We start from the raw sequence: 16,253 nt of genomic DNA, 5'->3' as shown, positions 1-16,253 counted from the left end.
GCCCCGAGCGTGACTGGTGAGTGCGTGAATGACGGGCGTTTGAAAAGCACTCGCCCCCCCCCCCCCCCGTGAGCCGAGCCAGGGTCGCCGGCGAACTCTTCCATGGACAGGAGGAGTGTCGTGAAACGATTGCAGCCCTGGGAATTCCACGGGATTTTTTTTGTTTCCCGCTGGCCGATCATAAAAAGTTGGGGTCTTTAATGTGTTTGTATGTACGTATATATACGTGTGCTTATCCGTGTGCCTGTGTTAATGTATATGGGCATGTGTGTATGTGTGTGGGGAGCGGTAGAATAGCGGTTAGCGCGCTGCACTACGAACCTGGCGACCCGAGTTCGATTCCCGCTCGCGGCCAACACCGGTGACGATTATCTGAGCAGGTCATGGGCCTCCCCTAGGTCGACTCAGCCTCAAAATGAGTACCTGGTGCAGTGTGTAAACATTGCCACTAGGGAGACAATGGCGGCCGGGCGTGGTGTTGGCCACCCACCCCCTCGTGTGCCGTGACAGTCTTCATAGGTGCTCGCTAACAGCACTTGCCCCAACAAAATATTAGGGCTATATGGGGGATCTTTGCCTTTTTGTGCGTGGACTAATAGTTACAGCACTGTGCTACAAATCTGGAACGCATTCGCACGTGTGTGGTTTGCACGTGCGCTCGTACGTGCCCGTGAGTACGCGTGCATTGGTGTACGTGTGTTAGTGTTAGAGTAGAACACTGATAGATGTGGAAATTGGGGGAAGGGGAGAGGAGTTTGAGAAGCCATTGTTGTGACCTTCGGAAACGCGTGGCATAAGCCAGACTTGACATCCGGAGGGCGAGTTAGAGGCCAGGCAGAGAAAGGTCACGTCGCGTCGATAATACAGCTCGCAGACAGGATCAGAACATATTAACATCTCTCGCGTCTCACCGGCCTAGCGCTGGCATTTTTCGATTCTGCTTTTCAGTTTTTTTTACTTTATTTTTTTGGACGCTTCGCTCCTTAATGCCGAATGGCACCTTCTTTTTGAAAGGGGGAGTAAAAAAAGATAAAAATCGAAGCTGCCAGGTGGGAGATCTTTGTAAGGGCAATGATACGCTGGGGTCACGTTTTGGGTAATCGTTACGAGCAAATGTCAGCGGTAGCGCGTTTACCGTGGCCATGGCAACTTGGTACGGTGCGATGGCTTCGACTGAAGGAAGCTTTTGTTGAGAGCACAAGGAGTTTGTTGAAGAGTGCACTTGATTTGGTGGCTTGCTCGTGGGCTATGCTGCACGTGGGCTTGCTGCCTGTAACCCTCCAGCGCTGTGGAGGCAGCAGCGAGGGTTGGTGGATCTCCGCACATAGAGGTTGTGAAAATCCCCTTTCCTGTGCGCGCCACGAGAATGCGGTACAGCAAGTGTGGACCCCCAGTTGTTTCGTCTGCATGGGATAGAGCGTTTCCCCCTCGCATCCGTGGGCTTTCACCGGGTACTCGGCTTTCCTCCCACATGTAAACACTCATGAATTGGCCGATAACACCGCAATAAATAGAGCACCGCAGAGCTTGGAGAGGAGGCTCATTTCCGCCTCCGTCGGCCAACCCTCGCTCGCCTCCGCCGGGTAACAGGCCCGTTGCGTAGCCGCCACTGCCGAGCAAGCGCTCCGACGCTTCTCGTTGTCAATTTCCAAACGCAATCGAGCGCCGCTCTCGCTCCCCCCTCCTTACATCTTCACGCTGATCCTCGTCCGCCTTCGACCGCCGCCGTGAGTGCGCAACCATCCTGGCTGCGCGTTTCTCCGGTGGTGTCTTTGTCTCCTTCCAGCTGTTGCTTCATTTCCGTTCGGCGAATGCGCGTTGCGTGTTTACTTTCGTTGTGCCGCCACCTCCCGGCGCCGTGTTTACCCCGGGCCCAGCCGACGCAGTTCGGCTCCCTCGTATTTATTTGTTGAGGACGAGAACAAAAAATCCCCGCCCTGCTGCTGCTGCTACACCGTGGAAAACGAACGAAGAGGTGGCGCCAAAGCCGCTGCCAGGGGAACCCCGTCAAGGGGGGAAAACATTTATTGCAGAATTTTTGCCGAGGGGGTCGTGGCACTCCCCTCATCTGAATCCGTCAAGTTCAACCGCAGCCATTCGTGGTTCTACACGGCAGGAGGGTGGCGGGGGAAGGTGGTGGGGGGGGGGCGCTGGGGGTTAGTGATGGGGGCGGGGGGCTGGGGGGGTTGTGGCAACGGATTTCTTGTTAATGAGATGGCACTAAAATGAAAAGCACTGGCACCGAGAACTCATCACAAGTGGCCCAGTGTGCGAACGTCACGAACGAACATGATGCTCGGGCTGCCTAGCAGCAATTAGCAGGCCGGTCTGAGCTCGTAAATTAATTGAAACTCAAGGAGGTGATTGCTTGTTTGTTTTCTGTGGTCACCGAAACAGATCGCTGCCTTAGCGGGTTCCGTGGTGAGCGCGCTCGGAGTGGGGGACATTCCCCTGGCAGGGGAAGGCTAACCCGCGTCTCGTTTCTCGACTGCAGCCAGAAAACTCAATCGTTTCTCTCTAAGGGGTGGTCGGACGGGCTCCGGGGAGCTGGCGACGGCCGTGATTAGAGCCAGCATCGTTGAAATGGCGAGTTTGACTACGGGGTTTCCGGCTGTTCGCGATTAAGGCCGAGCCCTCGAGTGGAGCGATTTTGATGGTCTTGGCCCAAGCGTCATCGGCTTTGCGCTGAACAAAACAAAAACACGTCACGAAATAAAATAGTCTTATTGTCACTGAAGTCTGGCCCCGCTCTGAGAGCTAAGACGTCCATAAATATAGACGAAGCTCCACGCCAATGTCTCCTGTGCCAGCCTCTATTCTTATTTCTGTTCTTTCAGAGCCAACATCAAGATACATTTGGAGCGTCAACGCGAGCCACGTTTACAAGAGTAAGCTTTGAATATGGCTATTTTTCAAAAACATGCCGCGGAGCGAGCAAACAACTTCAATCATGGGAAGTTGCGCTACTGATTAACTCCCGAGACCTGTACGGGGCTTAGGGAGGCGTTCGTAAGGCATGCACGAGGGCCAATACACAGCACCACACCTAGACACAAACAAATGCACCTCCACACAGGTACACTCATCCTCATATCCTATCACCTCGGCTACAGCTCCTAATAATATGTGGTGGGGCCTCTTAGAAGTTTGTGTCGATTCAATCGCCGCCGCTGCTGCTGCTGCTCTGAATGTGCAACAGCAGCGGTGGGGACGATGATGGCCGCATTCCAGACGGCGTGGGGCTGCCACGGAGAAACGACGCCCGGCAGTGGCCATGGTTTTGCTCTTTGTGTAGAGAGGAGGAGGTTGTGAGTCGCGCTGCTGCTGAATTTTTACCGTGAGCAGTAGTGCAGGGCGAGAGGATCGAAGAGAGATTCGGTTGACGACCGAAGGTAGAGGTGCGGTGGTGGCACTGATCACAGGTGACCTTGAAGCTGACCCTACTGGTGATGGAGGGAAGCCAGTGGGGGAGGGAGGTACAGGAGGCAAGGGAATCTATTATTAATGCCATTTATTGATCCAGGAAAAACCTCGAGTCCTAATTTTCTTTTCACGAGGGTCCTGAATTGAAAACTTTTACCAATTCCACACGAACGAGCGGCTTGTGAGAAGAGATCACATAAACCAAATGAATCCCACGCCGCATAAATCCATCGCTGTACCGCAATTTCCTGGACAACTGCTGGTGTTCCAGGATGGTCTCCCGTCCAGGCTCAGCTCTGCTTTATTGACGAGTGAAATTATATTAGGACTTGTGCTTCTGCGTGACTGCCAATACAAAAACAATCCGTTTATAACACTATGTAGCACAAACTTGGATTTAAAGCTTTCGTGACTGCAGGGATTCATATTATTGTTTTATTATTATTATTTTATTATTTCCCGTCTACGTGACTTTACCGAAAGAACCAATAATACTATGTAACACAATTTTTGTTCCTGCGTAGTAAGTGTTATTTCGTAATTGCTTATGTCTAAAAATATATGAAATGGCTATTCCCCACAAACTTTGATTTTGTGACCAGGACAGTGATATTATGAAATTTACATATTTTTTGTGAGAAAACGGGCGAATTTGTGCTTTTTCGTTGACATAAAGTCAGAAAAAAACAACATATGAATCAAAATTAACAATCATTTATACTAAAGTAATACAATAATAACTACAAAAGATTTATAAGTAGTTTTTCGAGATTTACGATTATACTGTAAATCACTTTCACGAATCAGTCCCCAAATGTAGTCTCCCATCATGTTCTCGTTATACTGTCCTTGGTAGTGGCGTTCAAAGTCCAGTATATCCTGGTGGAAGCGCTCGCCTTGCTCCTCCGAGAACGCTCCCATGTTCTCCTTGAATTACTCAAGATGAGCATCAAGGATATGGACCTTGAGGGACATACTATAGCCCATTGTGCCGTAGTTGTTCACCAGAGTCTCAACCAGCTCCACATAGTTTTCGGCCTTGTGATTGCCCAGGAAGCCACGAACCACTGCAACAAAGCTGTTCCAAGCCGCTTTCTCTTTACTAGTGAGCTTCTTGGGGCATTCATTGCACTCAAGGATCTTCTTTATCTGTGGTTCGACGAAGACACCGGCTTTGACCTTTTCCTCAGACAGCTTAGGGAAGAAGTCTTGAAGGTACTTGAAGGCTGCCGACACCTTATCTACAGCTCTGACAAATTGTTTCATAAGGCCCAATTTGATGTGCAGTGGTGGCATCAGCACCTTCCGGGGGTCCACCAGTGGCTCCCACTTGACATTGTTCCTCCCCACAGAAAACTCTGTCGGCTGTGGCCGGTCCCGCTTATGGTAGTGCGCATTGGTGTCCCTGCTGTCCCAAAGGCAAAAATAGCAGAGAAACTTGGTAAAACCGCCTTGGAGACCCATCAGGAATGCCACCATTTTGAAGTCTCCGATGACCTCCCAGCCATACTCATCATACTTCAAGGCATCCAGCAAGGTCTTGATGCTGTTGTAATCCTCTTTGAGGTGCACCGAGTGAGCCAGGGGAAGAGACAGGTACTTGTTACTATTATGGAGCAGCACGGCTTTGAGGCTCCTGGATGAGCTGCCAATGAAGAGGCGCCACTCATTCTGGTTACAGGCGATTCCGATTGCCTCGAACAGACTGGTCACATTGTGGCAGAAGCACAGCCCATTTTGACGGGTGAAGAAGTTGCTAAGAGGTTTGTGACGCTACCTCTGGTTTGTGACTTGCACACTTTTATCAAACAAGTTCCACTGGTTTAGCCTAGACGTCAAAAGCTCGGCATTGGACTTGGTGAGACCAAGATCTCTGATCAAGCCGTTGAGGTCTTTTTGGTTGCAGAAGTATGGGTTTCTCTCCTCAGCTCCACCTCTGAAATTGTCATCTGGATCTACGACGTCTTCCTCGCTCTCTGACTTGCTGCTCTCTTCTAAAGATGGCTGCTCTCTCTCCGGAGGAGTGGGTGGGTTGCTCATGGCAGTGTGGCACCGGGGAGATGAAGGAAGGTCCGGATACGTGATAGCAGGTGCATTCTTGCCAGTCCGACGTTTGGAAGGGTCCACCATGCAGAAGTAGCAGTTGCTTGAGTGGTCAGTGAGTTCCTGCCAAATTCTTGGCATAGCGAACTTCATGGCTCTCTTTTCCCCTCTCTACCATTCTACAAAAATACATTTATTTCACCCATGACTGATGTGTAAGAGCTTCTCGTAATATTTTTCATATGTTATATTTTTTCAATAACATTTAAAATTGTAAAACATTTAAAAACTAAGAACTTTTACAATTTTTTTTTTTTACAAATTTTATAACATAAAATTCCGAGCAACAATTGTCCATCTTATTTTAGGGAGTTTTTTTGCATTGCTCGCAGGTGAAATGAGGTGCCCAGGGTTTGTCTTGATCCCCGACAGGCATGCCGAAATATGCCTTGTAGGCCTCACACATCTTAGCAGATGCTTCCACAGAGTATTTTTCGCTCTTGTCTTGATAAATTGGCCGCAGAAATAGCAAAATGCGTCTGCCGGATGCTTGCAGCCTCTTGATGCCATCTCTGAAAAATGCATCCACTTAGGCAGCTTGAACTAAAATGAACTGGCGGGCTTGAGGCTCTTGCATTTATACTAATATTTATATTAATGGAAAGTTCTTGAATGTTCTAGAAGTTTTCCAAGTTTTCTCAGCATTTAATCTATCTGGAATCTTCTGAAAAGTAGGTAAATTTCTAAATTTCACTGTCCTGGTCACAAAAGCAAAGTTTGTGGGGAATAATAGCCATTTTCTGTACTTTTGAGGCATAAGCAATTAGGAAATATCACTTATTACCCAGGAACAAAAACATAATTGTTATACAGTGTATTTTTTTGGAGATTTTCAACCTCGTCGTTTTTCAGCAAAATCATCTTCAGTAGGTGGGAAGGAATGAAGGAGCCGCCTTGGGTTGTTAAAGACTTCCCGTCCTCTTTCCCCGGAGCCACTGCATTCAGGCACTCTGCTGGTAGAAGGGCCCGGACGATTTCTTAGCCAGACTCTCCTGTCCCAGACGGAGCTTCGGCAGCATTTTCCCGCACTCTTCGCACTTGCGTGGCCTCCCAGTTGAGGGGGGTGTTGTGAGGTGAGGGGCAGGGGGGGTACGCGGAGGAAGGAGCCATTTAGCGCGATTATGATCGCGACGGCGTTGAACATTCTCTCAGCAATTTTCGGGAAATCTGCTTGTGCCGTCGGCGGCTTATTGCAGGCAGCGTGAAAGCAAACGACCACCGGGGTGTGCACGACAGTTTGCTCTTCCCAGCGAACTGTGTCCGTGCCCCGGACTTGTGTGTGCGCGCCGGAGCTGTGCTGGCGAGGTGCTCCGTAAATTCCCTGGAACGTTCCGACACCACGAAAGTCGCTTATTTCCTTTAATTTCACATTCGTCATTTTCCCCCCTGACGAACTACGGTGATTAGATGTTGTTAACGCTGCCAATGCTGCGAAGTGGCTCGAGCCACGAGGGGGCTAATTGCCACGGAACATTTTGCTGTCAAACCGGCGTGGGACCTCTCCGATTTCGCGCTCGCGAGCGTCGGACGCAGGCCCACCCTTTTTGGAGACCGAGCGTGCGGCTGAACCGTCAGGCCCTCTCTTTGTCTTGGCCGCTCGGAGCCGGGCCCGGAAATCGCTTTTCATAGCACAGGCTTGCTGCACGTGCATTTTTAGTAAACGAGAGAACGACGGGCGTTCAAACAGCAATGCACGACAGAAATAAACCGTCCTCGCCGTTTGACATTGGGAAAAATTTTCCTCAAGCAGAAGCGCTCTCTGGTGCGTCACACCTGCGTGGTTGCCCCAGATAAGAGGGTAGATTTTCTCGAGTGTCGCTGGGTGGATTCGCTTAAGCGGGCGTGGCGGTGGCGAGATGTTAACTACCTCACCTGGTATACAGGAGGTCGTGGGATCGATCCCGACCCTAACGCCTGCTGTATATTTGGAGTTTTGCTTGTTTCTTTCCCTGCGGCCGCGTGTATTTTTCTCCGGGTCCTCCAGTTTTCCCTACACATTTAGAATCGACGTGCATTTATAGTATTTGTCTGATTTGTGATAGCCCGGTTGCTTTTTAAAAAGAGCCATACAGCTCAGTGGGCCTCACCTGGCAAAAATAAAAAATTGTCGAGTTTTTTTTTCCCCATCGAGCTCCTCCCATGTGAAGTTTCTTCATCGGCTGCGCGATTTCTTTTTCCGCCACACCCCGCGCTACCGTGCGTGACGCGTCCCCCACGCGTCGCGTCCCGGCAGCGCTCGAGACTTTGATCGCTGCTGACGTCTGTGTGTGTGCGTGTGGCACCGTTGGGGTGTTTTTGTTTTCCCTCTCGCGACGGCCCCGCAACTTTCGGCCAAGGTCCGCAGCAGCCCCTCGTAATGGGATCAAGGGAATGAAGCGACGCGTCCTTTTACGTGAAAATTTTTATTTCTGAAAATGCTAAATATGCCAAATATGCAGGGAAGATGTACGTAATGCTCATGTGAGTGCTTTGGTTATTTATTTAAATCCCTTTCGTACCAAGTCAGCGCTGCAATGTTAAACTTACAAGAAAAAGAAAACCTCTGCTCTTTATAGCTATTACTTTATTGCTGCGCTGTGCTGACACGATCTAATCCACCCTCGTCAACGACAATGTGGCCTTAGAATAAAAAAAAGTTTATAATTGGCAACGGTTTGGGAATTATCCCCCTTCATTACACCCGAGCGGAGAGAGATAGAGTGGATAATAGGGGTTGGAGACTGCATTTAACACCACGGGGCCTGATTAGAATTAAATTAAACAATTGTTTTCTGGTGATCAGTTTTTAAATTGACATATGAATAGTTACACTGTTAGCTACTGTAGTGGCAGACAAATCCTTCAATAATCACAAGTTTTACTTTCATATATATCTAAAAAAAAACATTTAAAAATGGTTTAATGATCAAATGTTGCTGGCACAGTGCATTGTGGGGAAGGTTTTGTTCTCTGTGAGGATGAACAAGGGGCAACTCAGAATCCGAATCTTTATTTATCCTGGAAGAGACCGATAAGCTATGAAGCTATTTTTTCACAGATGTTCAGTAGGCGCGGGTCAGCGAGTTACATCAACAAACAATACAACAGACGGTATGAGTGCCAGATCGAGAAAAAGTAAGTAATTTGCTCATAATAAATACAAACTGCACAAGTGCCGAAATCCCTGTCCATTCGTCAACACCAAATGGAAGCTTGGGAAAGGCAGCAAAACAACAACAACAAACCCGGTCCACAGCAAGACAACAGTCCCTCAATTACATTGCACGTGAACACTCAACTATCGATACACTCCCCCTTGCACAGTGCATCCCTGGGCCCAATCACCAACCGCCATTTTCGCCATGATATCCCAAGCTAAGCAGCGTTCAGCATGGCCACTTGCTTGGGTAGCGGCAGGCTCCTCTGGAATGCCAGGTGTTGCAGGCTAGGGCTACGAAATGACCTGACCAAGAGATGGCAGTACAGAAGGTGGAGTGTTGATATTGATCTAAACTACACTTTTTAAAAATTTTACCTGGTAAGGACCACTGAGCTTGGTATAGCTCTTTTTCAAAAGCGACCTGGCCACAAATGATAGCTCAGCGAAGTGGCTTATCATCACGTGGAAGTCTATAGCAGCCAAATAATCTAAACGCACACGTTTATGAACTTGGAGGGGAAAAACCGGAGGACCCGTGGAAAACGCCAAAGTAGTCAGAGTCATTTAGGGATAGAACCCACGATCTCCGGTATACCAGGCGAGGCAGTAAACATCGCGCCCCCGCGGTTCCCCCTCTGATGCGTGGGATGCCTCCGGGCGCTCGTTTGTGGATCTGGCCAAAACACCTCAAGCACGGGACTCTCCTGAAACGAAAAAAGCCACGTCTTCAAAGTCAGCGAGGCCTTTCCTGGGTGGTCAGGGGTATCATCATTATTATTCTTACACTTACTCGTAGACTTATAAGCTTTAAAAGTTAAAACGTTGAGTCATTTGAAAAAAAGAAACAATAGGCTTTCAGCCACAAATGATTACCGTAGTTCAGTGTACTGAGTGCATACTCTACACACTGTCCTTAATAGAGTTTTTTTTTGGGTTAGATCGCGTAAATATGAATGTGATGTTAAACCCCACCACCACCTGGCACAGCCAATTAGTAAGGTTTGTCACGGAAACAAAATGATGTGCCAATTAGTTACTCGTTCAGCACAGGTGTGTTGGAGAGTCAACCCACAGCATTAACAATTCGAGTACCGTGACGTTTCGCAGGTGATTAAAATAATCAGCATCATCAGGCGATAGCCAGAGTTGTGAAGAATTCCTCCTACTGCTCACAGTGATGTCATCACTGTGAGCGAAGACCAGAGGGGGGGGGGGGGTTCATTGTAGTCATATCATGAATATGCATCCCTATCATTGATTTTTTTTTATTTACAGTTAATCTAAATACATAATGTATGTGTATAATGCATGTACATTATGTTGATCTAAGAGTATGCAGAGAATATGAAGTACCTATTATTGGCTGCTCACAGTCAATCAACATACAGTGGAATACTTATTTTATGGTTAGTTTGTTGAAAAAACGAATCTTAGTCTCATAAAGTGCTCATTGAGAACGCCCACAGGTTAGTCTATTACCCCGTGTTAGGGACTGGACTGGGGAAGGAGATATCATTGAACTTATTTTGAGATACCTTCAAGTAACCACTTTTATCCACACTAACCCCTACTGCGTTTTCCCACATACCCTGCCACAGACAGAAATGCTCATCACATGGATGTCAAGCTGATCATTTACATTAAAAACCAAGTGAATGCGACAGATTATTTTGGCCTGTAAGGAGCAACCGAAAGCATAAACTCGCTGCACTCGAGAATCCAATTTCATTGCTGGCAGCAGACAACCAGAATCGACCCCAGGTTCTCAACAGTGCTGGCTTAGTGTCCATTTGCCGTCAGAGTCACCTCCACAAATCATATTGAAAAGACCCAGCACCACGGAGGAACAGCTATAAATCTTGTGTGTTTACTCGCCATCACACCGATGTGCTGAAGTAATAGCTCATTGGCACGTTTTGATCACGTGACGATCCTTACTAATTGGCTGCGTCGGGTGGTGGTGGGTCAACAAAACATTTATACACACTCGATCTAACCTCCCAAAAATCCCTTTATTGTGAACAGCTCTGGATTTCTTTCAGCTGGATCTGTCTAGGCCAGGGACCTGGAAAATATTCCCACGCCCGGCACACCACATCCAGTTACAGACCCCTCGCTACGGCTACGGCTTACTGCAGTCAGGTGCCGCCTACTGCAGCCTACTGCTGGCGAACCCGGAAAAAAATATAACGTGAAAAATCCGTCCCCTCGGCAACGCTGATGGAGCTGTACCATGGTTATCGACGTGCACATTTAACATACCCTCCCCCCGTGTGCGTGCCAGACATGCGCTGGCCCCTGCCGTGCGAGATGTGCCCGGTGTGGGTCTTCCTAGACGTGCTCTTCTCCACCGCCTCCATCATGCACCTGTGCGCCATCTCCCTCGACCGCTACATCGCCATCAAGAGGCCCATCCAGCACAGCCGCTTCAACTCGCGCAGCAAGACGCTGCTCAAGATCACCGCCGTGTGGGCCATATCTATCGGTCAGCCGTGCAAAGCTTTGCGGTCACGATTTCCATTTCGTTTTTATCTTATTTACCGCAATGCTCGGAATGTGTTTTTTTAAAAGTCTCTGCCAAAGAGCCGTGTATATATAAATACAACTGTTTTATATTAAAAGTTAAATTATCAAATGTTGCTGGCACAGGGCGTTGTGGGCAAGGTTTGTTCTCTGTGAGGACAAACAAGGGGCAATTCAGTGTCATAATATTTATTTATCCTGGAATAATCCGATGAGCTATGAAGCTCTTTTTAACAGACGTTACATCAACAAACAATTTGAAAGACGATACGAGTGCAAGATGCGTATTGAACTTCTTGCGTACGTACGTAGCCCACCGTGATAATAGGAGGTGCAAGTCGGTACGAGCCTGGTGACTACTTGGGCGGGTGGCCACCGCAGCTCGCTGGGTGTTGGTCGGCGTGGGGCTGCGATCTATCCCCAGGAGATGGCGATGTTCAGGGCACCCCCCCCCCTCGTGATGTGTGGTGGGTCCTCTCGCATGAAGCAAAACCACCCTCGAATGGTCATGGCCAGAAATCCCAATTCTGAATCCTCGTGAAGGAAGTCTTTTTTTTTTATCTAGATTGAAAACGAATTTCTTTAGAACTAATTTTTGTGTTTAGTTTGTTGTCCTTCCCCCGCATCTTTGATTAGCGCGGTTGGATACATACAATGAGAAAGAAGTTCAACTATGTATATATATTCAGACACTGGAGTGAGGTTTTTACCTTAATAAATCAAGTGCATTTAAAAATAATCATCTCTTCGCGGTCGGTCTTGAGACTCCGTGAGGATGAGTCGTGCACCTCCGATTAGCACAGTTGGCTACGTATGGTGCGAAAGAAGTTCAACGTACACACGTACGTACTTGTATGCAGTGGCATCACCTCCGGGCCTGCCGCTTAGTCTCTGTGGTTGCTGCACACTGGGTTACAGCAGTCAGTATTTTATTTACCACAAACCACAATTTGTTCCTGGTTTTTGGCAATTTGCAATGCTCCATCTTATAAGTGTGGCGCTACGATTCGATTTGAACTTTTTGCCATATTTTTGTTAATTAACTTCTGTGGAGGAACAAAAAATACTGGTGCCCTGCATTTCCGTTTCTTCCCGGTGTTTATCCGATGTCTCCCTTGAATGAACACAGGACTCGTGGTTCACGTCTCGATTGGTACTCACCCAGAGCCGTTAGGCCTCACGACCTATTACCACTCACCTATCTGCCTGCCTATGTAGGGGTGTTAGAGAGAGAGCCCGTTATGCATGGCAGCTTAGGGCAAACAAACACAGTGGGCGGGGCTACGTGAGTGCACAGGGGAGGTGCTCTCTACGACGTCCGCGCCAGGCACCCGGGGGGGGGCCCACCCCTCAGCGGGGGGTTGGGTATAAAAGGGGATGTATCGGAGGGCTCGGGGTTCTTGTTAAGCTAACCAGTGAAGACTGAAGACGTCTTAGCTAGAGCCCTGGACTCCCCTGGTTTGCCGTCCTTATCAGGGCCGAACAGGACCGAGCCAGCGGCGTGGTCCCGAGATCCAGAGCCGGTGCTCCTGTCAGCACTGGTCTGGGACTCAGGGTACCGGGCCCGATTTACCAGTGTCGGGCCAGATAGCCTCCCCTAGCCCATTAGAGGAGGACTAGGAGGCAGGCTAGAAAGTAGCTAGCGCGTGTATCCCCAGCTAGCCGGGTGAGGGGGCCGACACCCCCTCTAGAGTTGTATGCCACAACCCTGCTGTGTGTAATAAACCCGTGTGCCTCCAACTCCGGCGTCCAAGAGTCGTGAACTCTACTACACCTATACAGCTGCACGTACAGTACAGCCCTTTTGCCATTCCACTGCTGGATGGTCCCCCACGCCGTGCGGCTCGCGAAGGTTATTCGAACATACTTCCCTGTGCTGGTCAGGGTGGGTTGGTGAAGGCGGGGAGCACAAACGTGCGGGCATAGATGTACAGTACAATGACAGATTTCACTTCATTGCCCTCTGCTGCCCACGACGTAGCCCGCAGCCAATGGCAGCGCTGTTTTGTGCACAGTGGCCACCAATCCAAGCACGATACAGGCTCAAGCTTGCTTAGCTTCTAACGTTTTGATGGGCTTGGTCGCATTCCCGGGTGATGTGATCGTAGGTATGTCTACCTGCCTGCTCGTTTACCTGGCCTGCCTCTCTGCCGACAAGGCCTCTATCGATTCGTCGAACAAACCGATTCCCGTGTTCACAATACGCGGATCAGTCAACTGGTCAATCCAATCCGTAGACCGTATATACGTCGTAGGTGATAAGCTCACACGACCCCCTGCAGCCACTAAAGGGGACACTGCATTTACCACGATCTTAAAAAAATACGTACACGCAGGTTCTTCAATTGTGAATTGTGGTACCTGAAATCGCGACGATTCCGCAAGTGGCGAGGCATGCTACCTACAACGCGCCTGGCATGGGTGAGCTCCGTTTCACTCTCTCTATCCCCCGGATCGTGTCGCCGCGTGGCCAGGCATCGCGAGCCCCATCCCGGTGCTGGGCCTGCAGGACCAGCAGCACGTCTTCGTGAACGGCGCGTGCGTCTTGAACATCCAAAACTTCGTCATCTACGGCTCGGTGGTCTCGTTCTTCCTCCCGCTGCTCATCATGGTCGTCATCTACGTGCTCACCATCCGGCTGCTCCGCGGGCAGGTCGGCCTTATGGAGGTCAGCCGGGGCGGCAGCTCGGTATCGGCCGTGACGTCGGCATCGACCAGGAGGGGCAGCGAGCACCAGCGCGTCGTCTTCCGCCACGAGGAGACGCTGGAGCGCCTGCCGACGCTGCTCGATGGCGAGCGGTCGAGCGCGGTCGGCGGCGCCGCGGCCGCCGTCGCCGCCGCCTCGATGGGCACGCTGCGCAGGACGCAGGCGGCGCACAGCCGCTCGGCGCAGGCGCTCGGCAACGAGCGGCGCGCCTCCAAGGTGCTGGGCATCGTCTTCACGCTCTTCCTCGTCATGTGGTGCCCCTTCTTCGTCACCAACGTGACGTCGGCGCTGTGCCCCGAGTCGCTGTGCAGCGTCGAGGCGATGGCCAAGCTCATGGACATCTTCGTGTGGGTGGGCTACGTGTCGTCGGGGGTCAACCCGCTCGTCTACACGCTCTTCAACCGGACGTACCGCCAGGCGTTCCGCCGCTACGTCGCCTGCGACTTCCGTCGCGCGCGCCACCGCCACCGCGGCTCCTCCAAGGAGCTCGCGCAGGCCACGGTGCCGGGCTCGCGCCGGCGGGCGTCGCTCGCGCCCAACGGGCGCCTGCGCTCCGTCGACGGCGCCGCCGTCGTCAGCGCCAGCCACCACCACAATGGCCACCGGCACCGGCGGTTGTCGGAGGCCGCCGCCGCGCAGGCGGAGTGGCGCGGCGTGGCGTCGGCGGACGCGGTGCCGGCGCAGGTCGCCCCGCACGGCTACGAGGGGACCAGCTGCGTGTGACTCGGCGGTTGGCGGCGGCGGAGCCGTGACCGCGTGTGTTTGCGACCGATGGGGGAAAAAAGCCACTGCTCTACGGGAAAGGGGACTGCAGCTGCCGAGTTATTGTTTTGCACGCCTTCGATCTGTTTTTGTCTTTCAGGTTCAGTAGAACCTCGTTTTGAGAATTTCAGGGTTCATGAAGGGTGCTTTTCGTGAGGTGTTTGTTACGTTTTACTTCTCTCTCCATTTATTGATGCATTGAATCCATTTGGAACTCTCACGAAGCAGCCTGCAACATGCGTCAGAGAATGGCCGAAGAAAAATAATTTTCACGGAACATTCCTTCCAGGTGGTCTCTTAAGCTGTAAATGGTCGGGAACGCAATTTCCACATTCCTTTCCGCAATGAGATTGTTTGTCGCACGGCAGTCAAAGTAATACCTTTAATTAACAAAGAGCTGAAGTTCAATCGAATCGAGTGCATAATCAATTAGAACGGGGGGTTGTTTGTTCGTGTGGTCATTGGTGACTGCCGGGTTGAGATCATCAACTCATCTTGGGAACCCAGTTGTAGTCATCGGGTGGCTCCTGTGACCCGGATTCAAGCCCAGCATCTCAAATCTTGACTTAAAGCTTTCGTGACTGCAGGAAATCATATTCGTTGGGTCTTTCGGTAAAGTAAAAAATAAGAATTTATTATGTTATATTATTTTCTTTCAACCCAGCATCTCAGTTTTGCAATTCGAGGTCACGACTCGATTCAAAGGCTTGGCTTCGTTTTGGCATTTTGGCGGAAGCGGAATCTCTTCAGGGGTCATGGGAACTGATGATAGGCGTACGAATGGAGCGTAATCGATTATTAAAGGCACGATCCGATGCGCGTATTGCGAGATAAGTAATTGGGTTTCAAAATCTACGGTCAGTCGAGTCCAGTGGTCACTCACAATCAATCGTTTCAAGCAGCGGTTCTCAGAGTGCGGTCACCGCACCGCCGGCGGTCCACGATGCTCCTCCAGGTGATCCGCGGGGCTGTGATGCAAACACAGCTTCTTAATCTGGACAATAACGACGACGTTTGGAACTTTTGTTACCGATGTTAATATTATACTTATTTAATATAAAAATGAAGTCCGGTAAACTACACAGATTAAACTAGCTTCACCATGACATATAAATGCCCCCCCTCTAAAAAAAACCTTTTGGCTGCATTTAAACAAATAATGTTTTCATGTTCCGGTAATATGAATCATGTTGTAGTCATGGTATTTAGAGAGAGAGAGAGAAGTCAATGCTTTTTGTCACCAGGGGAGTGGGCTGAGTGGTCCGAGGGGACAAACAAGGTTGAGAAACGCTGCATGAGAGAAACATTGGTCTAAAACACTGGGGATCGTTCCTCTAAGAATTTATTATTTTTAAAACATACGCACAATACACAACGTCTTGAGGTGATAACACTTTAGACCAACGGGATTTCTGCGTACGGCCGGTGTGGATGTTGAGCGACAGCTGCAGCGTCACGGCGACGAGGCGGTTGAGGAGTAGCGGAGCGGTGCGTCGCTGCTGCTGCTGCTGCTCCTCCTCCGTGTTTGTGAGCCGGCCATCGAGTCGTTCTCTATGCCCCTGGGTTCTGCTGAGGGTGACCAAGGTCGCCGCACAC

At 50.1% G+C, this 16,253-nt stretch overlaps 1 protein-coding gene across 1 annotated transcript in view; it reads left to right on the top strand.

Moving 5' to 3' along the window:
* LOC144732515 (5-hydroxytryptamine receptor 2B-like) overlaps window positions 1-14,618 on the top strand; it is a 36,847-nt gene extending 22,229 nt beyond the window's left edge. The window contains exons 3-4 of the mRNA XM_078613923.1: window positions 10,950-11,150; window positions 13,663-14,618. Coding sequence (XP_078470049.1) covers window positions 10,950-11,150; window positions 13,663-14,618 — 1,157 coding nt within the window. The remainder of the gene's footprint in view (window positions 1-10,949; window positions 11,151-13,662) is intronic.
* Window positions 14,619-16,253: the final 1,635 nt, after the last annotated feature.

This window comes from Lampetra planeri, chromosome 43, assembly GCF_965212315.1.
Source record: "Lampetra planeri chromosome 43, kcLamPlan1.2.h2, whole genome shotgun sequence".
Lineage (NCBI taxonomy): Eukaryota > Metazoa > Chordata > Hyperoartia > Petromyzontiformes > Petromyzontidae > Lampetra > Lampetra planeri.
Note: the sequence above shows the minus strand (reverse complement) of the source record. Positions and strands in the feature narration are given on the sequence as shown.